This window comes from Hippichthys cyanospilos, chromosome 12, assembly GCF_059441005.1.
Source record: "Hippichthys cyanospilos isolate Australia breed blue-spotted pipefish chromosome 12, RoL_Hcya_1.0, whole genome shotgun sequence".
NCBI lineage: Eukaryota > Metazoa > Chordata > Actinopteri > Syngnathiformes > Syngnathidae > Hippichthys > Hippichthys cyanospilos.
In genome coordinates, this window is record NC_142380.1 from 14,804,893 (window position 1) to 14,832,004 (window position 27,112).

The following is a 27,112-nucleotide window of genomic DNA, read 5'->3' on the forward strand; positions in this document are numbered from 1 at the left end:
TAAAAAGAATTCTAGAAAAGACATGTGAGCCCCAGGCCGTAAAGTTTGACCATCCCAACTGTTGTTGTCGCTGCCGTGTGAATGAATGTCTCCATTACAATTGTTGCCCCTCTGCCAGACACCATTTTTGCAGCCGCCTGGCACGATTCCATGCATGCGCCAGACACGGGAGCAGTGCGGCTCCATCTGTAACCAGATACAACTTTGATCAAGGCCAACATTTATAGAAGCACTGGCAGGTGGAAGAGAAGGAAAAAGTGGGACATTTGTGTGGGAGGTGCACGGATGGCAATGACAGGAAGTAAGGAAATATTTTTTTAACAGCAGTTCATTTTTCAGGTTTTAAACTTGAGCACAGAAGCGTGAACCTCATAAATGCAGTTTGTGAATCCACCTATGCACATGGTAAGCGTTGAAGAATGTTTGGTCTAGGCATGGTATCGCTGTGATGCTAGTCAGTTGACCAATTGCAGAAGGCGTGAATTTATTTACTTCCTTGGCAGCTTACTACTGTCCTCTAAGTTAGTAAGCCAATTTAGAGGAAAGGCACCGGCACAGAGATTGACACAGACATATGTTTATGCCTTTTTACCTGAAAAAGGTCTCATTGGGAAAATAACATTTCTTGGACTTTGCAAAGCTAAGTTCAAACACTGTTTTTGTTGAATATCTTTGATGTACCATCTCAGAGCAAAAGCACAGTGGTCAAGTTACTGGGCCTCGCAAACATTGTTGTACAGTAGAGTGGTGCTGATGGGCAGAACTAATCCTGTGCGTAAGACATTTTGAGACGTCTCCTTAGAGACGTTAGGAAAAAAAAATGGCTATAATGATGAGTCAGATTTGTTAGTTTTGTTCAACAGCTCTATCTTACAGGAAAAGAGTCATATCACACATGTATCAAACTCAAGGCCAACAAAAGTCTTTGAAATAAGTTTTTTTTTGGGATGAGTTTACCTCAATTCATAAGTTTTACTGAAATTAATATTTTTTACATCCTTCATCATAAATAGTTGTTAAGTGCAATCAATCGCCACAATTATGGAAAATTTGGTGATTAGTTAAAATATTTTATGGCTTGGCAGCACTAAAACTAAAAATGTTAGCTTAAAAGGAAAAAAGCAAAGCCAATATTGTTAACAAAGCCGGAGCTTTCCATTGCAATGGTAACAAATCCATATTGTTGCTGAAGTTAGACTTACCATATTTTTTTAACTATAAGCCGCGACTTTTTCCCTATGTTTTGAGCCCTTTGCCGTATAGTCCAGTATGGCTTATCTGTGACAAAAAATTATATATATATATATATATATATATATATATATATATATATATATATATATATATATATATATATATATATATATAAAAACAGTGCACCTTATAGTTCGGAAAATACGGTACTTTATCTGGTTGGAGGTCCGTGGAATAAAAGGCACCAGACCACTTCCTGGTCAATTGCTTAGCAAGCAGTGCCAAATATTCCAAAGCTTGCATTGCTATGCCTCCCACAAAAAACATGGTGTACTGCAATGCCTTAACTCCATATAAAGAAATCCCTCATTTTTTGCAGTTAATGAGGACCGGAACCCCCACAATAAATGAAAAAATGCAAAGTAGCATTATAGTCGATACAACTCCCGGGTGAGAGTAGATTCCAACTTCTGCCCTCATTAGTGGATGGTTGCGCTGGGAGTCGAACACGTGTAATGTAGGAGTGCCCGTCTCCCTCACGAAACTCACATACGCCGTTAGGTAAACGCGAAGAAAGAGCAGGAAAAAGCAGCGCTGCACCAAAGCGTTGTGAATCTCTTACCTGGATTTCTTTTAAAATAAATTGGAATTTCAAGTGTAAACTGATTGTTATCATGTTTGGGCAGCCACAGTCTTCACTCTAATTAGACTCTAATTAGGGTGCCACTAATATAACCGTGGCTTTCCATGAGATTACAGCTAAAGGAATGGGAAGGGAAGGGATAACGGTACAGTTACTGTATAAGTTTAATAGTTTAAGATTTAACTAAATATGTATCCTTCAGTAGTTCGCTGTCCAAGGAGTGCATGTGACAAGTGCATTTATAGTTAACTCTGTCTGGCGTGCAGGAAAGCTTCACAGCACGTCTCTCCGCAGTATAGCTTTTTTTTTTGGAATGAAAAAAAAATCCATGATGCACTAAAAGATAGAAGAGGCGCAAGTGAAGGATCAATGTACAGTGATCCCCCCTACTTTGCGGTTAATGGGGGCTGTCAACCCCCCGCAAAGTCTGAAACCCGCGAAGTAGGGTATCAGTTCCTAGATTTCTATGTACGCCCCAATATAGCCGCAGTAACCATAAACCTTTTTTTTTTGTATTTTTGGCCTATATTTATTTAACATGACATTATCATTATTAACATTATTAACATTATTGTATATTCATAAAATAACTAATATCACTTAGTTTGTTGGGAATTTGTTCTCAGGACTGGTTATCTGCACCAAGACTCCGGTGAAAGAGTACGCAAGTCATCACGTTGAACTTCACTTTTATTTTGGCTCATGTAAGGTGTATCATGTAGTATCTGTTTAATAATAAATCAACAACAATCTTAAAGTCAGTAAACTAACATATAAACACTTAATCTATGAATTTACTGTATTTTTAGCCGACATTAGCGGGTTAGCAACAACTAACAACTACTAACTATAAAGTGCAACCTCTACACAAACAAACACATAAACAGAATAAATACTCATCGCTTACTAAACATAGGCAGTAGCGTGCGTTATCAACATAAATGATAATAAACTATAAATATGAGCTTACGTTGTCATTCACTACGTCACATAGTTATTAACTAATATTACTTTGTTATTTGATCAATACAGTGCTGTATAATGTACTTTTTTGCTGTTTTCAATTTTTGTACATTTTTGCACATTTTTTAAATGATTTTTTATTTTGAAATATTTTTTATTTTTCCTGGAAAAAAACGCCAAGTACTGAGACCGCAATATCTGAGACCCCGAAGTAGGAGGGATCACTGTATTTCAAAACAGATGCAGTATCACTTCCTGAATGCAGTTACTACTTTCTTATTTAGTCAGGGCTCGGGCGGCATCTTTTGGCGTACAAGGGTGTTTCATAAATGAACTGTCAAAGTGGCAATTGGGAATGCTGATGGTTGTGATGTTTTCATTGCTATAAGACCGCTCAGTAAAAATTGAGCTAAAAAGTTTGAGAAGCCCTGCTCTAAAGGTGACAGCTATGAGCTCCCACGGATATTAGGGGTTCCCGTGATGTACTGCCTCTCCTTCTCAGACACACACGCACGCACAATCCTCCCGGTCGACCTTCCTGCAGGCTTCTCTGAGCATTGTCAACAGCAGTCAGTCTGCCATGAATTCAGATGAAGAAAAGCCTTCAGGCAACAATGGCAAGAGGCTGCTTTTGTGCGCAATCTTTTCACACTACTCCAGTTTACACACACCAACCTTCCACCCTCCTCATTTGTAGTGAATTGATGTCCCATCCCACGTCCGCGAGCTTTCAAATAACTGTCACCTTCCAGTCAAACTGCCAACCTCTCACTCTCGGCCCGTCACCTCTGGCTCTCGTCTCGCGGCTTTTCATCATTTCAGCTCAACCCCAGCAGATAAATGTTGGCTGACTAAATCAAGTCAAGCTATCAAACGCTGGTTGAATGAGATATTCAATCTAAAATTGGAATGAAACGCACTCTACTTTGATGAAAGAAAAAGTCAAGTTTTGAGGCTCGAGAAAGTTAACTCACCCCTACTAAGACTATGTTTTTCAAATGTCAGGAATAAATATATTTAGTCATTAATATATAAACGCTAACTTAAGCTGATCGCAGGGATCTCAAACGGCGTACTCTGAGAAATGATCCAATTTCAATAAATGTCAAATGGCTCATGATTTGTTTTCACTTATCTTCGGGTATTTGCTGAAAACCTTATCATGCCCTGTCTAGAAAATTAGCAATAATTTAAAGCTAGTGCTTTGCCACCATCCAGTTACAAATATCGGCCACTATCAACTTTTTTATCATTTTAAACTGTTTTTTGCAATTCGTGGTTCCACCCCAACACTACAGTGGTACAAGCGACCCAATTTACAACTGTTTGGAGATGCAAGCCATCATATGCTAATGATTTTATGATTTGTCTTGCTAGCAAATATTTTTAAATGCCTTCAAAAACAGCAATTACTAAATTAATTGACAACTGTTTTATTTATTGAGTAATTGTTTTGAGATATTTCTTAACTTTTAAAGTTGTGCAAATTCACTGACCAGCCTCTCAAAAGTAAGTCATTATTTTTTGTAGTACGACTCGAAAACACACTGATAATCTGTTGTATTATTAAAAATAAGACAGTGTACTTTTGGAAAACAATAACTGATTCGGAACCTGAATCTATTTTTGAAATTGGTGAGTACAGCAATGCAATTCACGCAACAAAAAATAAACAATAATTGGTTATCAGATATGAAAAAAGGCTTTGTAATACAGTACATTAATTCAAAACAAAATTTTCCCAGAGTATTGCATTAATCAACGGAATAATCGCTAAACTGTTTTAAAAATTATTCGATGGAGACAGGTGGGGCTGCACAATTAATCACATTTTAATCGTGATCACAATATTGGCTGCCACGATGAAGTTAGCTGATCATTTAGCTGAACATTTAAAGTCTTCTTTCACCCTAATACTTTATATTATTTACCAGTGTGAAATGGCATTGGGTTTCTCACCTGATTCCTAATATATACAGAGCTAGCTGTCAATTGAGACCCGTTTTGAAAAATCCGATCAATAAATTTGAAGTTTGAAGTGACCGAAAAGGACTACATGACTACATTATTGCTTATTTTATTATTTTATTTATTTTATTTTATTTTATTTATTTTATTCATTGGTTTGCTCTCAGCAAGTACTGTAAGATAGCTGTGTTTCCCTGTGTGCCACATTTTTGCCATGTTTGGGAATTTGTTTTAATTATTATTTACTTTATTTAATTTAGTTTATTATTATTATTATTATTATTATTATTATTATTATTTGTAAGTATCAAGCCTTTAAGCCTTGTTTATATACTGCTTGTTTTAAAGAAGGGCACTAATCAGACATGTTTGACCAAACATGATGAATAATCATGATTAATAAACCTGATTTCAATCTTGAAGCAAATAATCGTGATTATTATTTTGGTCATAATCGTGCAGCCCTAGGGACAAGTATAAGCTATGATCATTGTATAAATATAAATGTACAACCGAGAAACCAGACACTTTTTTTTTTCATGTTAACAAATGCAAAATGCTATAAATGGGTCAACAAATGGCATTAATGTCGCTACACACGGAGAAAAATAATATATACTGTATTTGATATTGTCTGTCTACTAACACATCTAGACAGATAACAATAAAAAGGTCATTTAAGAATGGCTGGAACAGATTAATGGCATTTCTATTCATGTCATTGGGGAACAATGATTCAAGATGAGCCATTTGAATTCATATCTCAAGGGAACACTGTCCTCTGTGGAGTATCTTTTGATTTTATTTCCAGCATTCAGTCTTTTTTGGTAGGGGTCTATCAGTATGGAACATATTAACTTCAAATCTGACCACATTTCCTTGCAAAAAGCAGTCACATCCCTTCTGCACGGCCCTCTTGCAACTCAGCTGGATATAGCTGTGGGCCATTCTAAAACCTACAATTTCCTGTCGCGAAGCCATTCTTTTGTCAATTTGGAAATGTGCTTCTGGGTTGTCATGCTGAAAAGTGAAATTTGCTCTTCATCTTCCGCTTTGCAGCGGAATGCCTGAAGGTTTCATGACAGATTGTGTTTGGAAATGTTGGTAAGTCACTCCATCTTGACTTGAGCTCTAGTTGCAGCTGAAGAAAAGACAAGCGTGTACAAATGACGTGTTAACATGTTTGTGTGAACAGCTCCATTTTTAAATCATACTTGTACAACCACATTATTTTTCATTTTTGAAGTTTCTGCTTTCTCCTCTAAGTAAAAGGTATTTCATTGTTTTCTTTGCAAAAAATCTGTTTTTTTACTGCGTTTCCATAGTGCTAGATTACATACTGTAGTTACACAGAAAGTTGTCTGAGTATGATTTTTAACAAGCGTATGAGACATTTAGTACCCTGATTACCAGAATAAACATAGATGAAGTCGGTGGGAGGACAGCACAGCGATGTTTTTGTTCAGTGAACCATTAAAACACTCAAAGTATTCTGTTTACAATTTACATTACGTTGGATGTTTTAACTTTTCAACGCTGAAAGTTTTTCTTATTATTATATTCATAGAACACAATATTAGGGATGCACCAAAATGAAAATGTTTGGCCGAAAAAGAAAGCTTAAAATGATTAGGTATTAGGTTAGGTTAGGTAACTAGATTGATCGGATGGACCATTTGGACCTTTTATTGTAATTAAGTAAAATATTGATGTCATTTCGGGCGCAGTGTCGCCTCACAGTTTAAAGGTTCAAATCCACCTGGTTCTGGCCTTCCTGTGTGGAGTTTGCATGTTATCCCCGAGCCCGCGTGGGTTCTTTCCGGGCGCTCCGGCTTCCTCCCACACTCCAAAAAAACATGCATGGCAGGTGAATTGGACGTACTAAATTGTCCTTCGCCGCGCTTGGGTGCGTGATTGGTTGTTAGTCTCTGTGTGCCCTGCGTTTGGCTCGCAACCAGTTCAGGGTGTCCCCCGCCTACAGCCCGATGCCAGCTGAGATAGGCGCCAGCAAGCCTGCGACCCTTGTGAGAATAAGTGGCACTAGGAAATGGATGGATTGATGTCATTTCACCCTCATCATTCTTCTTGAAAAATGTCAACTTTTATAGATTAATAGAAAGTTTAATACAACATTTATTGTTCAATACATTGATGAACTTTTTTTCTCTCTGAGTTCGAAATGACATCGAAATGAATGTCTGGTGTTTGCAATGAATGTCCGGCGTTTACTATGAACGCACCACGTGCACCACATATGTACGTACATACTGTAGTTAGCGGCTTGTGCTAACGCAGGAGACTTGCGCCTTGTTATAGTAATCATAATTTGGCGGTTTCCAAGCTTCCTTAATCAGCAATTGAATATGATTTTTTTGAAATGGTGGTGTGTTCATGTTGACAGCTCTGTGATAATATGAATAAACACAGTAAGAACAAAGTCACGACTCAAGTTAGCCATTCCGCTAGCAGAACTGTGAAGGCTAGCTTCAAAATAAAAGCCTTCTATGGATATTGCATTTTTTGTCCATGTATTTTTTTGGTGTGTTTAATTTAAAGTTGGCCTACGGAAAATGCTGTAGATGTGTGGTGTGTGTTCTTTACTTTTGTAGTTTTTCTTTTTTTTTTTTTTTTTTACAAAGTTGTGCTCTGTCTGCATCATACTAAGAGCTGCTGCAAAATGTCTTAGGAATCTTCGGGAATCAATGTATCTGCCTCAGAAATGCAATGTAGGCCTGACCCAGGCCCTGAGGCAGCAAAGCAGTCTCAGCGGTTGACGGTCATTTCTTTCCTTCTCATCTCATGTACTGTATGTCCTTTCCACACAACTAAACGGATAGTTAATCCCTCCACAGCGTAGTGTTACCATTAGTACAGAACAAGCATTCTGCCCTGTGTTTTTGCAGTCATGCTTGCAAGGCAGCCGCTGATAGTCCCTGCCATGGACTGATTCAAATCAAGACATTTAGAGATCCTATACTTGTGTAGCTTTTTCCAGCTTTATGCAAGGTAACAATTATTAATTGGAGGTATGCTGAGAAGTTTTATGCGAGTCATGGCTCACTGGGAGCAATGCTTGCTGAGAAAAGCATACTCAATGTTGGTGTGTTTTTCATAAGAGCCAGGCAGCTTTAACCAACATCTCCAATCTCATCACATTGATTGAACTCTAGGTTGGCTGACTTCTGACTCCAATTAACAGTTCGAGAAGTCAGCAGATCTGATTGACTGATTTGTTTTTTTGCAGTCTGCAGTGTTACTTTACATTTTGTCTTCAGTAGTGCCTTAAATGGAAAGTTAACCAAAATTACTTCTTACAGTATTGTAATAACTAATGAATGCAGAAATGTAATTTTAAAGGGTTCACATGCTTTTTCCTGCCCTTGTATATGTTTTAATGACTCAATTAAACATCCTGCTATGGTTCCAGAGCGGGCCATTGCCAGGCACGAGGTACGGGAGATTGAGCAGCGGCACACCCAAGACGGCCTTCGGGAGCGAGAATCACCGTGGACGTCTGCCTCCGAAAGCGACGACGACGTGGTCATCGTCTACAACCGCGTGCCCAAGACGGCGAGCACTTCTTTCACCAACATCGCCTACGACTTGTGCGGGAAGAACCGCTACCACGTCCTGCACATCAACACCACCAAGAACAACCCCGTCATGTCCATACAGGACCAGGTCACGATGGAATGCTTTCCCTCCACTTTTTTTTCCTCTTGTCTTGCGCTTAACATAATAAAAAGGTCAAATGATGGCTTGTAAAAGTTGGCTAATTCAGATCAATTAATTCAGATCAATTGTTTTGAATATCTCATGAACGTATTTGCCCGGGTTTACTGTACACTTTCTTTATGGTTATATTCACTGACTGGCCACATTTGAGTACACTTATGTGTATTTGTCTTGGTTCAGGTACGGTTTGTGAAGAATGTGACTGAATGGAGGGAGATGAAGCCAGCTTTCTACCACGGCCATGTTTCCTTCCTGGACTTCACAAAGTAAGAACGTGCAGTTGACTCCTCCTTGTGGTGATCAAGTGCTCTGTACCCGCGTAGGGGAGAGAGGCTTTATGTCTGGAAAGGCTGGGCGGGTATTATACGGTCAAGGGCAAAATGGATTTTTTCAAACAAGCAGATATGAAATTATATTTCTACTGATTGCAAAAAGAAAAAGAAAAAAGCGGTTCAGGTGCAACATATTTTGGGCAGGCGATCGTGTTTTGTTGATTTATCATAATGTTATTCATTTACAAACTGTTGATTTTGTATTATAAACAACAACATGCCCAGGGATTACAGAAAAAAAAAAAAAGTGTGGTCCTACCTGGCACGTATATTCCTAAAAATTGTCTTGGTCACTTGTTTTGCACTGTATACTGTAAGTTAAATAGCTTTAACAATTAATAGAAATTTGTCTTCTATTATTTTGAATCAATTTTTGATTAAGTACAAATTATATATTAAAGTATAGTACATTTTTTAAATATATATAATTTACAGTAGATTTGTTTACTAATATTTTTAGTCTATTAAAACAGCATAACAACAAACAATATATACAGTAAATGGTTTATTTTGATGATATAATAATTAATGTTAAATTTTCCTGATTTCCTGATTTTCCTTATTTAAGATTAACTCATTTACTGTCATTGACAACAATAGACTTTAAATAGATATTTCAACTGGAAAGCTGTTGTCAGTCAAAAATGTAACTAGGCTGGCAGCTATTTTTATTTTTTTCATTTTACAGCTCTTTGTTTATTAATGCTTCATTATCACTGCCCTTTTCACTCTATTACTTTTTGTTTGTTTGTTTGTTTGTTTGTTTTATTGCCTACTTTATTTTTTGCTCGATTGTGGAATGTAAGCCTGCTCGGGGAAGTGAACAGAATTCCATTGTGTAGTGTATGCATATAACAATAAAACTCTTGAGTCTTGAATGTTTTTGTGTTAGCAGTTTTAGTAATCAGTTTAAAGTTCAGTCAACCAAAAGGAAAATATGTAAAATACTACAAACTAAATTAATATGAACCAACTCGTTATTTAATCAAATTAATGGAACAAATCTTTTTTTCTTTGCCTACCTTATTATTTGCTCGATTATGGAATGTAGTCTACCTGCGGGAGGTAAACAGAATAAGAATTTCATTGTGTGGTATTACTATGCATATGACAATAAAACTCTTGAATCATGAATCAAACAGCCATTTTTTGTAATTGGATCTTTGAATTTAATAACATTGTAATCTGTAATTATTCACTAATTGTCCAATTAGATAAAGACATTTTAAAAGGAATATGTTTCAATCCTTTTCAAGTAGAAATAAACTTACATTAATTTTCAACAACTTTATTTAAGCTGGTATCCCATCTAGGGGCGTACACTGGCGAGTGTCCGCCAACTTAGTAGCTCAGTTGATCCCCACAAGTTTTGCCGGAGGTTGTCACACGTTGCTCTTGTTCAAAATCTCCTTGCGATATACTGCAGCTATAACAAAGTGCTACTCACTTTTTCAAACTTAAAATAATAAACCACAATGTATATGGACAATAAATAATACTACAAGTAAAATGAATACTGTTATCTTTCATTTTCCAAATCATTTCTAATTTTTAACCCAAGTTAGTCCTTTTTCAGGTTTGGTGTGAAGATGAAGCCCATCTACATCAACGTGATCAGAGATCCCATCGAAAGGCTGGTTTCCTATTACTACTTCTTGCGTTTTGGAGATGACTACCGACCCGGTTTGAGGCGCAGGAAGCAAGGAGACAAAAAGGTCTCAATTCTAGGACACTCCCGCACGTATTCCTACGTAAAATGAATGAATTAATTTCTTCCTTTTTTTTTGCCATGTTTCAGACATTTGACGAATGCGTATCAGCTGGTGGCTCTGACTGCGCCCCAGAGAAGCTTTGGCTCCAGATTCCTTTTTTCTGCGGCCATTACTCTGAATGCTGGTCAGTGGTGACAGACCCCCATAAAGGCGAAATCAAACACTGGCATTAGATTGGTTATATGGGATGGAAATTTAGGAATTTGGAATTTAGGGTGTGGGTAAAGTTGTAATATCCAGGTCAATTCTTTGCACAACATCCTTGCATTGCTCACCTCATCAATGCTTGGGCTGTAGAATGACATCATCAATCATTTTTATGATATATATTTAAGGATATGGGGGTTATGATATGGATTTATCTTTAAAACATAACGACACCATGGCTACTAAATGGTTAGAGTACATAAAGGTTAAAAGGTTGAATAATCTGCAAATATTGGCCATTTGGCCAATTATTTTTGGATTATGTTTGAAGGACCATAATCATCTGATTTAATTGGATGGTTGAGTAATCGTTCTTTACAAGTATTAAAATCTCAAACAACGTTTAATGTTATTCAGATTCTTTTTTATGGTTAAAAAGAATTAAACTTTAGGCTGAAAGAAGAATTGCCTGTAACCTTTTGATCTTATTTTGATCTAAATAATATTTTAAAATGTGGTTTTGTTTTCTTTGTCTTGTGTAAATTGTAGCTCATCCTGGGTATAGTTCAAGTTCAGTTTGAATTGAGACAAATAAACTCTTGTAATTTTTTTTTTCACAAAAAATTCAAAAATGACTTGAGATTTGATGCAATTAGGCTAACAGCATGCTAGACACAAATGTTATGTTCTGACACACACACAAAAAATATCTGTCAAGAAGAAATACATTTTGCATTGATTTGAGGTATTTAATTTTAGTTGGATTTTAGTTTTTACACAGAAGCTTTCTTTGGAGAAAATTAAGCAGACTCTGACAAACATTTCCAACACAAACGTCTCCTAAACCTTGCCTGTTCTGTTGTGTAAGCCATTTTTTTTTAACAAAAACCAAAGTTCTCCCTTTTCTTTATCCATCCTTTTAATCCTAATCTTTCCCAGTGTTATCTTTCCTCATTTCCCTTATCTGTTCTTCTTAGCATTTCCTGTCCACATGGGATTAAAAATGCCAACGTTTGTCTTTTGCAGGAATGTGGGAAGCCAATGGGCTCTGGAGCAGGCTAAATACAATTTAGTGAATGAGTACATGTTGGTCGGTGTGACGGAAGAGCTGGAGGACTTTGTCATGATGCTGGAGGCGGCTCTGCCACGCTTCTTCAAAGGAGCCACTGAACTGTACAAAACAGGTGCGCGCCCGAGCTAACCATCATTTCATTAGCCTGATAGCGCAATTTCACAGCTCAATATTTTAGAGGAGTCCATTGTGATACAAGCTGCTGTTTTTTAAGCGTTTACAACTACACCCAGTCATCTGTCGAAATGCTTTCAAAATTGGTCTATAAATCACTTAATGCTCTAAGTCGGTGGTTCTCAAATGGGGGTACCCTCGGGTGTACTTAAAGGAAGTTCAGGGGGTACTTGAGATTTTCAATAAAACAAACATGCAAAAAAATCTTTAAAAAATAATTCTTGAATTCATTGTTTCAGAAAAAGACAAGTTCATAAAACAAATGTTATGTTCAGTTGGTTATTCAATTTTATTATTGTAAAAAATCTGATTCTCCCATTCTAGATTCTCTCATACTAGGATGGATCGATGCAACTTGCCATGTGCCGTCTCTCGTTACCTGTCAATGATTTCTTTTGGTGAACACATCTCTACTATAATCCTAAAAGAGGACACTTAAAGTTGAATATTTTTCTGTGGACAAATGTTGATTTATAATTATTTCTTTTTGAGAACAGGTCTGACAATTTATGTTGATTTTTTTTTTTTTTTTTTTTGGGGGGGGGTATTAATAATTAAGTTCATGATTTATTTTAGTGAACAGATCTCTATTGTGACCCCCAAAACAGGACACTTTATGTTTAATATTTTTCTGTGGACAAATATTTCTTGATATATTATGATGATGATGATTATTATTTAGAACACTTCTGACACTTTCTATCGATTTATTTAACAAGACTTTTTGTGGAACAGAATTTATTTATAATTAAGTTCTTTCTTTTTGATCACAGAATTCTCCTATGATCAAAAACAGGACACTAGGTTGATTCTCTTTTTGTGGACCAATACAAATGAAGTTTGATAGGGTCTAAAGTGTCGTAAATCAGACGCTGATGGCATATTTTAAGTCTTTTTTTATTTTATTTTTTTTTAACCCAAAAATGCTTTGCACTGGTTAAGGCGGATATTAAGATATTTCCTAGGAGGAACATCACTGAAAAAAGGTTGAGAACCACTGCTCTAAGTAATTAATACTTTAAATAAATGCTAATAGGTTATCAACCCAGCAGGGTTCTGGGGTTTCCAGATTAGTGGTGTCCAGTGTTCAAAATTAACATGGTGAATTCCTATTCAGCTGTTATGCCACAGGCAAATTAAATACGCTGCCAACAGAAACTAAGTCGAAATGCTTTTAAATCCAGGTTAATACAGACGCTTTTATCTGTGATTAAGGTCTTCTGAAGTATTTCTAAAATCAAATTTTCCCGACTCTTGTTCCCAAAATGGTCTTTCAACCATATTAACATGTGTATGAAATGCATATCAGGGGGCCCCCACCCCAACCTTATCTCATTTTTTTTTAAATGAGAGATATCTTCTTGGAACTGATTAATGTGAAGGGCTATCAGTTTGACATGTGCTTCTTAATCTCCCCTCATTGTCATTGCTTTTGTTAGCTTTTCTCCATGAACGAGATCATTTTGTCTTTTGTTACAACGCATATGATCAAAAAAAAAAGATTTGATACATCTTAAAAAGGATTTGATACATCTTACTGATGAGTTACGTATTTGTCTTAAAAACACCAAACACAATCATAATAATGTTATTTTTTAAATATATTAAATAACAATAACAAAAAATGGTGAGATGCCATAAAAGATGCCAATGGACTACTTAAGTGGTCCTTGGGGGCTACCTGGTACCACATTGGCACCATATTAGTGAGACCAACACCATATAAATGAATCTGCCTTGCCTTGCCTTAAACTATAAAACTAATGTACTGGTATTTTCATGCAATTATTATGTATTTTCTTCACTATTAGTTGTCCTAGCCAGTCCCCTTAAATGTAGAGAAACTTAAAAAAATACTTAAAGGGGAAGTAAGCTCAAAAATCTTCTTCATAACAACATGTTCTATGTGGCTCCACTAGTCTAAAAACGGTATTCGGATTAATACTGTGTTTGTGGAATGTGGATTCAGCAGAAAATCCACGTTTTTATCCATCTTATGAGCGGCCATTTTGCCACTTGAAAACGTGTGCTGCGATTGCACATGTTTTTAGTCTGAACTAAACTTTTGTATTTTAAGGCTTCATGCACTCGTGCTTCATACCCATGTATGTACTGATGACTTTCAATGACGGCAGCCGAAATTAATTATGGAGAAGCCCTGTAGGAATTATGCCCTGTTAGAATATTAAATACGTTCTGAACAAACCATCGTGAACACAATTTTGCATTGGCAAAAGTCACGGTATTACATGAGGGCTGACTTAATCTGTTTCAAAAAAAGGTTAAAAAGCGGAGTGGTTACATCCAAGTAGTTTATTGTTCTTGTCTGCACAATATTCTTTTCTTAAAAAAATATACAGGTATGTGTAAATTGAGTTACAAGCTTAGTCACAAATCAAATTAGGCTTGTAAGGCAAGGCACCACTATACATTTTTTTTCCTGTCCTTCTAGTGATATTGATGAGATACCTGAGGGAGGCTTTTATGCATAGCTCTTAAAATATATTTGCATGTCATTGTGTTAAGTCTTGTTAATAATGTGAGTAATTATTAAGATCAAATGTAGCCTTCTATTGGGCATTCCCCCCCACTTGAGTCTTGTGATGGATGTCATTACCGGGGGCGCTGCAGCCTCACATCAACTCAGCTCCAATAAATGTTAAGCACCATCCAAATATAGATGTTTTCTCTCCTTGTATAATCATTCAAAAGCGAGCGACATCAGACAATAGGTGAAGCAAGACGAAAAGTCCGCTTTATGCTCTTGACCTTATTCCCGCCTCCTTGATTAATCATGTTTAATTAGTGTCTGAGCCATCCCAGCAATTACCAATCACTCACTGAAACCTGGCGTTTTCCCCGAGCGCTTGCTAAGCTTCATTTGAGCGAGGCCGATCGGTATTCTTCGACTCTTGAATACAAATGGTCAGTTTTCAGATGGTTAGGGTTTGTCAATCATAATGTGGCTGCATAAGTGTGCACGCCCTCTCATAATGAGGATGCAGCTGTTCAAATACGTTTAATGGAATTTCACACACACCTGCCAGCATTTACGGTGTCTTTGATTAACCCCAGATCAATTAGCTGTTCTAGCAGGCTTTTTCTGCTTTCTAGCAGAAGCTTAAAGGTTGTGTGCTAATTAGGAATGGCATGAACCACAAATCCTATGAGATGAGATGTCTCATGCCTAATGTATATTTTCCTCTTTTCAAAATGTTTTCTGTTTACTGAGCTGACCGCAAGAAACTTACAGCACATTCTAGCATGGAAAATTAATATACGGTAGTCTAGCACATAAAAGAACTGTCTGCCTTAGCTGCCAAAGGTTTACCATTGTTGTCTTCAACTGCACAACCGAAATATTGCCATACGGATGATTTGAAAGTAATCAGATCATCTTCTATTTCTTCTGTAGAGCCCCACTACTTGGAGTAATTCAAATAATGTTTTCTTTTTGTTTTGTTTTTGTTTTTTTAAGTCATTCAAAATTCAGTTGAAAAATGTTCAAAGCATTTTGCTTGCCCCTTATTATTGTACACGTCTGTGATTGGCTGGCACCAGCTCTGGGTGTCCCCCGCCTACTGCCCAAAGCCAGCTGGGATAAGCATCAGCAAGCCTGCAACCCTTGAGGATAATCGACTATAAAAATGGATGGATGGCAAAAATAATACCTGTTTTCCAATCTCAGTCATTCAGCATTATTATTTTATCTCTTTACGGTAAGCCTTGACTCTTTCTTGTGATCACAGGGAAGAAATCCCACTTACGGAAGACCAGCGAGAAGAAGCCGCCCACCAGAGAGTCCACAGCCAAACTGCAGCAGTCGGCCATCTGGAAGATGGAAAACGAGTTCTACGAGTTTGCCCTGGAGCAATTCCAGTTTGTCAGGGCCCACGCGGTGCGGGAAAAGGATGGCGAACTCTACATGTTGGCGCAAAACTTCTTCTATGAGAAGATCTACCCCAAAAACTAACGATGGCTGGGATGCATCCTCAGAGAAATTTGCTTTCTGGTGAGCAGGACACAAGTGTCCACTGGTAGAAATGTGAGGGGAGTTACACTACTTGACTGAGCTCTGTTGTTGTGAACTTCGAGTATGACGGCATATGCCATCACACAGCAAACAGTTGGAGATGCCCACGTATGGGAAGGCCTTACCTCGTGTTCCGTCCCCATCCCTGCGGGTCAGCGGCTTTTTTTCACTTCCGTGTCGGAGATCCGCCTGGGGGCCACCGGGGCCATCACAGAAAGGAAGACAAGCAGACACCCTGACCCAACTGGACAAGCATCCTACCAAGAAAAAAAAAACAAAACATCTACATTCTTCAGTTGATGTTTGAGCTGCAGAGTTCCCATGTGATACTGTGGTTTGTCATTTTATAGACGACGTCAATGAATAAATAAATTAACAGTACAGTGATTCCTCGCCCTTTGCTATAAGGTAGGGGGCTCAGCCTTGCCGCAAAAAAAAGTGAGTATGTACTTCATGCCTGTTTATAATTGCCTAAATCTGCCTCAAGATGGAAGCAAAACACTATTTTTGTCTAAATGAAGGCATCCTACTTCGTTCTTGGCAAAGCAACATTTTTATTGCTTTAGCTTGAGTACAAAAACAAAAATGTGCTCTCACCTTTTCAGCGATTAAACGAGCATAGGTTTGGGCTACCCCAAAAAAGATCTGTGAATTTGCATATGCTGAACCGCAAACTGATTGCAGCGCTATTCAGTTTAGTCATAAATCAAATAAATGTTCCCCCTTGAAATTACAATACCATTTCCCAACCATGAGGGCATTCCGGTGCCCTTATTGTTCCATGTTTTTCTTTTTTCTTTTTTTTTTCCCCAGTGGCACTTTTCAGGCTTGGTCATAAAAACACATGAATGATTTCTAACAGAATAGGTTGTACAAAAAAAAAAAAAAAAAAACATACAAACCACAAATACAGTAGATGCGGATTCACTGCATGGCCTTTTGGTTCTGAACAAGGCAACACGATGTGTACCCTGCTGAGCTCAGACATAAAATGAAAAATTACCCAGACATAGTATTTGGACTTGAACAAAGACACTTGGGGTTTTTATAAAAAATTTAAAAAGTAAATTGTGTGTATGTTTTATATAAAGTGTTCGCTCTGGTAAATGTGTTGCTTTGGAGCTTTGCCGTTTCTTTACATATGCTTTTGTTACAACGTGTATGAAGGAACACAATGAAGATGCTGCTGTTTGCTGTAAATATAAATTTTCAATGCATTAATCAAAGAGGGGATTCATTCCTGAGATTTGTTTAAAATCAGCTTAGTTCGTGTGGCGTGTGTGTGTGTGCGTATGTACCATATATATATATATATATATATATATATATATATATATATATATATATATATATATATATATATATATATATATATATATATGTATATGTGTATATGTGTATATATATATGTATATGTGTGTGTGTGTGTGTATATATATATATGTACATGTATATGTGTATATGTATGCATATATATATATATATATATATATATATATATATATATATATGTATACATATATATATATATATATATGTATATATATATGTATATATATATGTATACATATATATGTATATATATACTAAAACAAGTCTGTGTTGTATATAACATTTTGTTTGTTGACTAACTGCCACCTTTTACTAATAGAAACATCTGAGGTCTTTAATAAAAATCCATGACACTTTTTTGTAGTTGCATTTACAACTCCATGAATTCAAATAGGTGATAATTTTTTGTGTGCCTTCCTTGTGCCCAAAACAGTGCTGCAGCCCGATATAAAATAAAATGACATGGCTGTATTCTTCTTTTTCTAGCTTCTTTGGGTTCATTATGAAGTAGTACTTGAATGTACTTTAGCACGGAAGCATGGAAAGGTGTTTGGGGATATATTTAATATTCTTTCGTTGTGTACTAACACACTTTTTATTCTCAATATTAAGATGATTCAGTCCACGAGTTTAGTGCTCTGAAATGGCAGTATGAGTACCCCTCAGCGTACGTGTGGGCACTTTAGGGGGTGTGGGAGATTTTTCAAGGTTTTCCGCAGTCTGCAGGTATCAGCAAACTTAAGTTTAATTCCTATTTAATGCCATGGCAGGAACAGTAGTTTTTCATTTTCAAATTAAGAGCAAATTAATTGGCATTTGAAGTAATTTATTGCTCATTTGTGTTATAGTGGCTCCTTTTCCAAAACACTGAATGTTTTTAAGATTTATCTGTACGTGCGTAGTCATTGGTGACTCAATTTTCTGGCAATACAGATGATGTTACGTGATCTATCTACTGGCATTGATGAGTAAAATGAAACTCCAAATGTTGTTCCAAAGTTAGACATGGATAGTGCAGTACTGTTTGGAGTTGTTTGGGGTTTTTCTTTTTTCTCCATCCAACCAGAAGTGTTTTCCACTGGTCAGGGTCTACTTGGCTGAAAAAATGTTTCACAGTGCATACGTCAATCATTGAAAAAAGGTTCAGAACCTCTGCACTAATACTGTTTTTTTTTTTTTTTTTACTACTGTATTTCTACAAACCAGTGGATCGATGTTGTCATAATAGTAAGATAACTATATGTTACTAATGAGGCAAAACTGCAATATTTGGCATTTGTTTTGATAGTCCAGGGTGAGATTGGAGATTAAGAATGAAAAAAAAAATACCAATAATATGCATAGTTTCAACTGGTGCACGTTTTTTTTTTTTTTTTGCCTTACTGGTAACGTGTAGACATCTTACAAGTAGACGGTTTGAAATCAGAAAATGCGTATAGATTTCAAAGATGTGAGTGCATCGAACCAAATTGCATTGATCCACTTTAAAAGGAACTGTCTTTGAACTGTATCACACACCATGTATCGAGATTTGTGTCTTACTGGAAGGATGCACGGGTTTAAGTTAAGGAAGACACAATCGTTTTACTAGGGAATTGAATTGTCTTATTACAGTATTGAGTAGCAAAAAGTGAAGGCCAAATGTGGCAGTACGAATAGGAGGGAGTAGTAAGATACGACCATTTTTCTAGTGAACCCTAATCACTCTACTCATGCTCTGAATTAATTTGTCAGTGAGAACAATGTGCATTCATTTACCCGAATGTCAATGTTATCCAAAAAATGGCTTTCCATAGGATGGATAAAAAGACTGGAATGTTTTGCAATTAGTGGCCGATAGAGGGAGACAAAAATCACTATTTGTTTTCATTAAAGTTATGATCACGAAGTATTTGACTGTCTTGATTTGTTTTTACCCACAACACCGCTAAAATTTGCGTTATTTGGTGTTATTTTTACATGTGCAAAAGTTTAGACTGGTCTAAGACCTTCACTCATCCGAGCTCATAAAATCTCTGGCCAGTCATCAAAAATAAGATTAATCTCCTTTAATTTCATATTGCGGTCCAACAATCGCTTGACAAATTTAGCCTAATGACATCAATAAATACGATATACACAAACAAATACTATATGTCCATTCCCAATTTCAGTCTGGATGATTGAGCAGTCTGTCGCATAGAGAGCATTGTACTTTAGTTTCAACGGTCACTCTGCTCTGGTTTACATCATGGATATTCTTTTCGTCCGTTTTCATACGGTGTTGTTTTTAGCATGTGAAATGTGAATTTGTACCCAGAATATTTGAGGCTGAAATTCCATTTCCCAATGGCATAGCTGTCACATATGTGGTTGCTATGAAATGAAATTTTACCCTCAAACATGTTTTGATTATGAGTTTATATTCTTGGGTCCTTTGCGAGGTCGTCACACCATTTGAACCTCTTTAAAATACTGTGGTAATTTACACCTTTCCAAAACATGTTTGACAGCATTTGGAGTGATGACATATGGTTGAAATTCTTGAAAAACCAGGGACGCCACAATGTCACGGGGAGGATTCCAATAGTTGTCTGAGCCTGCTTGGAAAACCACACATTTTCAGTTGAAGACTGAACATTCAAAACTTTGCTGAATTAACAGCAGTTTCCTGCCAGCTCAATTAAAATAACCAGTCATTATATTACTATTATCCCAAAGCAATAATCCATTTTATTGTAGGCAAACAGCCATGAACCAAAGTGGCTCTTGAGAACATGATATCTCTCATTGTTTGTAGACTTGAATCCTCAAATACTATTTTAACCAACCTTAATTTTGACATTATCCACCCATCCATATGAAACTGTGTGTAGGTTTACACCAACTATAAATGTTTTTTGTTGGGCAGTGCACAATTGATGTAAACGAAGGCCCTCGAATTTTCACATGGGCGAGGGGTGACTCATTCCAGACATTTAATAAACACATAAAAATCAGGAGCGCTGAAACTGCGAATAACGGTAAATTGCTATATGTTCACAATTCAGTACGACACTATAAAAACCGTAAGCAAGCTAATTCGGGTAATCGATCCACTACTTGAGTCAACTTGACTCAGCAATTTTTGGCTTCTGTGCAAAACGACCTTAAAAAATATCAAGATCTAAAAACAGTTACGTCAAAAATAACACATTATGCATTCAAAAACTGATCAAAATTAACCGAATTTGGGCCCCAAAAGGACAACCCTGCGACAATATTTACTCCAGTGAGAGTCCAGAAAGTGTTGTTCTCTTACTCTTCTTATGCCACTTAGGTCAATTTGATCCAATTTTCAGGAACTTGAACCCAACATTATGGATTATTCATATCAAGGCCAAAATTAGGGTCAAGTGAACTACTCACAAATCAACCTAATATTGGGGGGGCTCGTAAAAAACACACTCATTTTGTGGTTGTGCTTGAGTACAAAGACAAACCCCAAACCAGTTTTCGGGGTTGTTTTGTGCGTTACTCTTTTTGACCAAACTTTTTAGGTTAAATCAATGAGCCAAAGAATTGGGTTAAGTGAAAGAATTGGGTCGGGGTCATGTTCGATTTTTTATTTTTTTAAATGTTTTTAATTTAAATTTTTTTCAAATGTTTTTAGAGTACACAAAGCTCTCAGTTGTGTCACATTTGCATGGTTTCAGCAATTATCGTCTACAGTGCACAATGTATCAAGTAAATACCAAGGATTTCATTTCTTTTCAGGTTCATTTATATTTCAAAGACTGTTTTTTTCCCTTTTTACTTACGGTGTTGAAGCAGTATTTCTACTTTTCTCATTCCAAGTAGCACTACTTAGATATACTATATAGTTTGATTATTTTTGCCGCCCCTGATGACTGTACAGTATATGCTGTTAAACCTGCTGACATCTGCAACGTGACAGTTGCAGCGAACAAGAGAGTTTACTTTGGAGTTGCCAAGCCAGCCGGATCAGGAGGAGTTGCTATGACAAAACCAAAGGACAAGCACTTGGGTTGTGTCCTCTGGGGCTGCAGCATGACATGTCACACCTCGGTGAAAAGACTAACTTGCCTCCGCATTATCTAACTTGCTACCAAACAGCGCTCACATGTCTGGAACTGGAAGCTCTTTGTGTACTTGCTGCCATCGCTCAAATAAGTAATATGTGGACAACGACAACATTGTGGCCTCCTAAGATGAACATTTTCCACTTAATAAAACCACCTTGGTCTTATCAGGTATATGTATTGACCGAGTGCTTCCATCCAAGGCTATTATAATGTCTCTGCTCTGTTTTTGTGTGTCTCTATGGTGACCATCCTCAGAAGCTGATGTGGGGGACAGGTGCTCCGGACAGGATGCATCATGAATCATCATCGTTATGATAATAACAGCCGTATGTCGAAATCCTGCTCACAAAGTGGGCACAATTCAGGAATGATATATTATCGCAGATGTGGGAAAAATTACTCACACTATGTACTTAAAAGTACTTATTTAATTGAACATATTTGAAATATTTGAACTTTAAATGAATACTTTATAATAAATGAATAAAAATACAAGTTGAAATATTTGGGATTAACTCACAATATAGCGCATATTATCCTTCCGATATGGCTCTTGGTGACTTCTGAAAATACTGAGTACTTTAAATACATTAAAAAAATACTGTGATTTAAATTTAATTGGGAATACAAAGAGTACCATTAAAATTAAACAGTTTTAGATGTTAATATCGAAGGTCTAAGTCAAAATATCTAATATCTAAGTCAAAAATTTGTAGACACGGGCAAGCTCAGTGGGTTTTTTTTTCAACATTGTAAATGAATACTGATGTTATCTTCACTTTCGATGTCAAAAACGTTTTGTCGTCCATTTTCTTTGGGAAACTACATTCAGAAAAAAAATAGTGATTAAAAAAGGCGGGATCTGCATACAGTTTATGTAAATCCTGGGTTCCAATCCTCAAGTATGTGGAGATATTTACTGTCACCTAATCTGGGGTGTTAAATGTCTTTTAGACATAATAAATATCACTGATTTTTAATTTACTGAAAAGTATCGAGCTAAAGCGAATAAAATATTTTTAGCTATTTATTACCTATGATTTTTGTTGTTTTTTATGGTTGAGGTTGTTATGGAAGTTTTTAGGGTATTTTACTATATAAATCGATAGGAATGCTTTGAATTTTAAAACGAAAATATAATTGATACCAACATATGACTTAATCTGACATTTGACTTAGAATGTACAGCGTAAGGTACAGATTGTACAGATGTTTGTTTTCAAGCATTGTGAGTAAAAGTATAAAGTTGTCAGAAAATAAAATACTCAAGTACAAGGACATATAAATAACTATAAATATAACTATACCTATAAATAGTTACTTTCTAGCACTTTTAACTGAGCTGTGAGTCACTATCCTTTGGTAGTCGCGGTTCTACATATTTGTCGTGTCACTAAAGTTAAACGTTTCCGTTTCCTTATGTTGTAAAAGCATTCTTTCTGTCTTTTAGAGTGCCAAAGCAATTCTACAAGGTATTAATGAAATATTCAAACTACGCAGGATATTTCTACTGTTATTTATTCTCCGCTGCTTTACTATAGAGCACAACAATTGCCCTTTTAACAAAAGAGTAGCTATCTATGTGAGATAATCATGAGTTACTAACATAATCATCTATTCATGTAACTGTGCACATGCCAAAATTGCTAGAAGCTCAACTGCAACTGTTGACCAAAAAGCAAAATTTTACAGGCGATAAAACATTTTTGAAACAAGGCACATTGTTTAGGAAAAATATTGAACCTGTATGGCACAGCACCAAATCATAGTATATGTTCTGAATTACTGACTTAACTTATGTGGCATAGATAGAGGAACAAAAGCGACCGTATGTTTTGAAAAAAACACATTCTGGCTAATTAGGTGACATGTAAAAAATTCCCAATGCACACCTGTATGTATTATTTATTGTCCATCTATCCATTCTCATGACACAAGCAGAACAATTACTGTACTAGTTTCCACGAGAAATAGAAACTATAATGAACCTGTTTGTCTACCTGTTGCCATTCACACAACAGAATAAAGTAACGCTTTGTGTTTGAGATTATTTTAGAATACGGTCGAGACAGGCGTGACCTGACATATGGGTTATTGAGTTATGAGCCGCCATTCGGCAGCAGTTTGGCGGATATGAAGTGCTAACGTTAGCACCTAGCTTTCATCATCATTATTGCGCTTAACGTCATGTTTAACATGAATTTTTGTATGCTTCATCTTGATACATATTGACCACAACTATTTATAGACTATTATTAATAGCAAAGGCATGGTGAAAATTTGTGTTAGCTTACCTTGTCATTGTTGCTTGTTGTGACAGGGATCTCGCAGACATGGTTTCGAAATGCTGGCGAATCCAACTGTGAAAAGCGACAGCATATCATCTACGAACGACATACTCCGCCACGAGCCTCTGAACCTCTTGAGGTCAAAGTGGCATCTCAAGAGAAAAATAATTTTACCTGCTTCGTTTTATCCCCGCTCTCAATCCTCCACGTGTTTTCTTTTTGCTAACTTCAAGTTACTATGGGACCACTCTAAATGTTTTGTCAAATTACTGGTGCTATTTGGTAAAGTGGACAGCAGTGCACCTAACTGTTATATTCTTCTTGTTTTTATCTCTGACTAACACGAAGTAATGAGCGTATGTGTTGTCCATATTCAACTTGTCTTCTGCTTCTGCTGCACAATCTCTGCTGTAGTACACATTTTGCCCAGGGCGAATCTGGGGGAGAAATTCACCACTTTCAGAATAAAAATGTTACTCTCATTTGTACCGAGTGAAATATTACTATTTGTGTGTGTGTGGGTGTGTGTGTCGAGGTATGTGTGTGTGTGTGTGTGTGTGTGTGTGTGTGTGTGTGTGTGTGTGTGTGTGTGTGTGATGCATTACACTATTGCTTTACAGCAAAAAGTAATCCATTACTGTAATTACATTATTTATCAAATGGATTACTCCCAACTCTGGTCAAACTTTCAAGCCGATCGTTGTGCACCGTCATGCGTGTTTGCTGCACAAACTGATATCAGAAACGTGATTTGTATTACGCTGGTGAAAGTTTTCCTCATTCGCTTTCCGTAGCATAAAGAAACATGACTGCTCCCATCTGCGCGGCACGCCCCATGCAATAAAAATAGCGATTAACTAGACCTACGATTATATATAAGGAAATAAATTCGTTGGATATAACATATTTATTTACACCTTATAGAAATTGATATTGGATTTTCAAAACGAATAACTGTCTAAATATTACACATTGTCAATTTAAGTGAATTTGAATGGGTGCACAAAAGTGCACAGAATGAATATTTCTTTTTTTGGTACAAATGAAACAAAACAGCTTTTGTTCCAGCAGGGGTTTTTCCCCAGCTGTTGGTGTTGATTGTCAAGCGTGTGGACGTGATTAACACGGGGTTATTGGGTATAATTCTTAACTTTTGGAGGGAGGATGAGTATGTCGGATGTTGTCGGTACTTGTTGGCGGTGGCTGGGCTTTTCTGGGCGGACTCTTCCACCCTTAACCACCGCCTCTTTCTCCAGCTGCACTGGGACAGCCTTTAGTTTTTAGGGTTTTCTTTTTTTTTTTTTGCTGGGGGGACCAGCGAACACGGGGCGCGGGCGATCGCGGAACAAGACAACCATGGGAAGTTTATCCTACCCGAGATGACCGAAGGTCGACGTTTGTGCTGGGAAACGTTCAAAAAAAGTTGTTTTCGGAGTTCCACCTTCCCTGCTCTCTCCCCGTAGGATTTGATTCAAAGGCGACAAGTAAGATGGCCGCCGACTCCGTGCAGGTAGGAAAAGTTGACAACTATTGACGAAAAAGTGAAATAAGTTACTCGGGGATCAGGACAAAAAGCCACGAGGGGAAGTTTGACTTCATTGCGGCTTTGACGACGAAGCCCAGCAGTTTGTGGATGAGGTGCGCCCAGGAAAGTTTGCCTGGTGGAGGGGAATGATCCAAGGGATTTGAGGCCTGAGAAACAATTATCCAAACTTTACTTGCTTATCCATAAAATGCCTCACGTTTTAAAGCACTGACGTTATATTCCTGTCCTGTCCACGACATTAACTTCAAGGGTCACTTGTTCCAGTCGAGTTGTCGTTAAACGTTAACGTGCAGGGATCTTGCTAAATGCAACATTTTAACGTATTTTATTTGCTATAATTAGCATTGTTGACATTATGGCCAATTTGTATTCTTTGCCAGGTAAATTGTAGACAACACATGAGAATACATGGTTATGCCACTTGTAAAAAGATTTCTGGTTTCCTTGAGTATCGGTTAAACTTTAATTTACTGGGATGCTACTAACGTAACTTCGATTTGCTTAATTTAGCATTTTTAACATTAACAAATTTTCTTTACCATAAAAAATGTACTCAGCAAACCGACATGCCAGTTGTATAAAGTTCACTAGTTCCCTCCAATAGTGGTCAAACATTAACTCGTGGAAATACAATTGATAATGTTGAGTAGGGAGACTAAACATCCCAGTTTTGAGCTGTCCCGGTGAATTTCACTGGCACCATTGTTTTGCCCCATATTTACGCAGGTCCTAGTGTTGTGCTAATGAAAATATAAAGTATTGCCTGCGTGGGATTTTCTGTTTTATAAACAAGATTTTGCACAACCAAAAAAAAAAGCCAAATACTGTAGTCACTCGAGTTTAGTAATTGGCCTGAGTTATGTTCACTGTCAATTTGTTACACAGTCGGACATTGCAAAGAAATATAGTAGGCTACTCATTGACTGAATCAAACAGCAATGACTAGTATGTGAGCACATTGCAGTGTGTGCGTGGCAATAGTTAATATTTTATTTGATGTAGCAAAATAATAACAGCCACTTGTCAACTCATGTTACAGGGGCTCTGGATGCAAATTTTACTAGATTGGCACAACGCTTGATACTGAGCAAAGAAATGTTGAGTAATGGAGAGTGTACTGACTTGTGTAGCACTGCTAAACTGTTCGCCAAGATAGCATTTAGCATGTACTAAACTAATAACACAACCACAGGTAACCAGATAGACTAGCAATTAATTTTTTTTTCTCTATTTGGTCATCTAAGTTAGGTTTTCCTGTCTTTATGTTGATCATTATTACATTAATGACAAGAACGTATCTATTCTTTACCATGTGAATTGTACTCAACATATGGACATACGACTTGGAAAAAAAAACAAAAAAAAGGCCACTGATACCCTTCAACAGTGGTTAAACGTTAACTTGCATGATATTTCAAGTGTAAGGATGTATTTTATAATCTGTAGTTTTTATACTAAATATAACTGGATATCATGCACTGTAGTGACAGTATCACATGGACCACATGAAGACACATTACAAATTCACGTTGTTGCTACTTTTACACCATACAGCAGGATGTTTCATAGTCATTTCGTTTGTGTATTTTTTAGGCGTACAAAAAGCCCTGAGTCACAATTGAGTGTGGTTTCACTTGAGTGACGTCACACTCAAGGTGAATTTCTCAGAATAGTAAACTGCAGCTGTCACATACCAGTAAATCATATGTTGAATTTTAGCGACACCTGGGCTTTAGGTGTTAGGAGACCACTAGTGTGTTTATTTGTCTTGCTATGACCGTTTCATAGTAATACTTCTCAAGGCTACTGTAGATGAAACTGGGCCAACAGATGGTACAGGTGGGTCAGT

General features: G+C 36.9%; 2 protein-coding genes across 4 annotated transcripts in view; both read left to right on the top strand.

Annotated features, from left to right (window-relative positions):
• hs2st1a (heparan sulfate 2-O-sulfotransferase 1a) overlaps positions 1-17,318 on the top strand; it is a 52,457-nt gene extending 35,139 nt beyond the window's left edge. For all 3 annotated transcript variants that reach the window (XM_088429283.1, XM_088429282.1, XM_088429281.1), the window contains 6 exons: positions 8,196-8,449; positions 8,684-8,769; positions 10,412-10,550; positions 10,634-10,731; positions 11,781-11,938; positions 15,750-17,318. In XM_088429283.1, coding sequence (XP_088285409.1) covers positions 8,196-8,449; positions 8,684-8,769; positions 10,412-10,550; positions 10,634-10,731; positions 11,781-11,938; positions 15,750-15,973 — 959 coding nt within the window. In that variant the 3' untranslated portion in view covers positions 15,974-17,318. The remainder of the gene's footprint in view (positions 1-8,195; positions 8,450-8,683; positions 8,770-10,411; positions 10,551-10,633; positions 10,732-11,780; positions 11,939-15,749) is intronic.
• A 7,667-nt stretch (positions 17,319-24,985) lies between these two features.
• The window catches only part of pkn2a (protein kinase N2a), a 37,158-nt gene continuing 35,031 nt past the window's right edge, over positions 24,986-27,112 (top strand). The window contains exon 1 of the mRNA XM_088429410.1: positions 24,986-25,227. Within this exon, the coding sequence (XP_088285536.1) occupies positions 25,207-25,227 (21 nt within the window). The 5' untranslated portion in view covers positions 24,986-25,206. The remainder of the gene's footprint in view (positions 25,228-27,112) is intronic.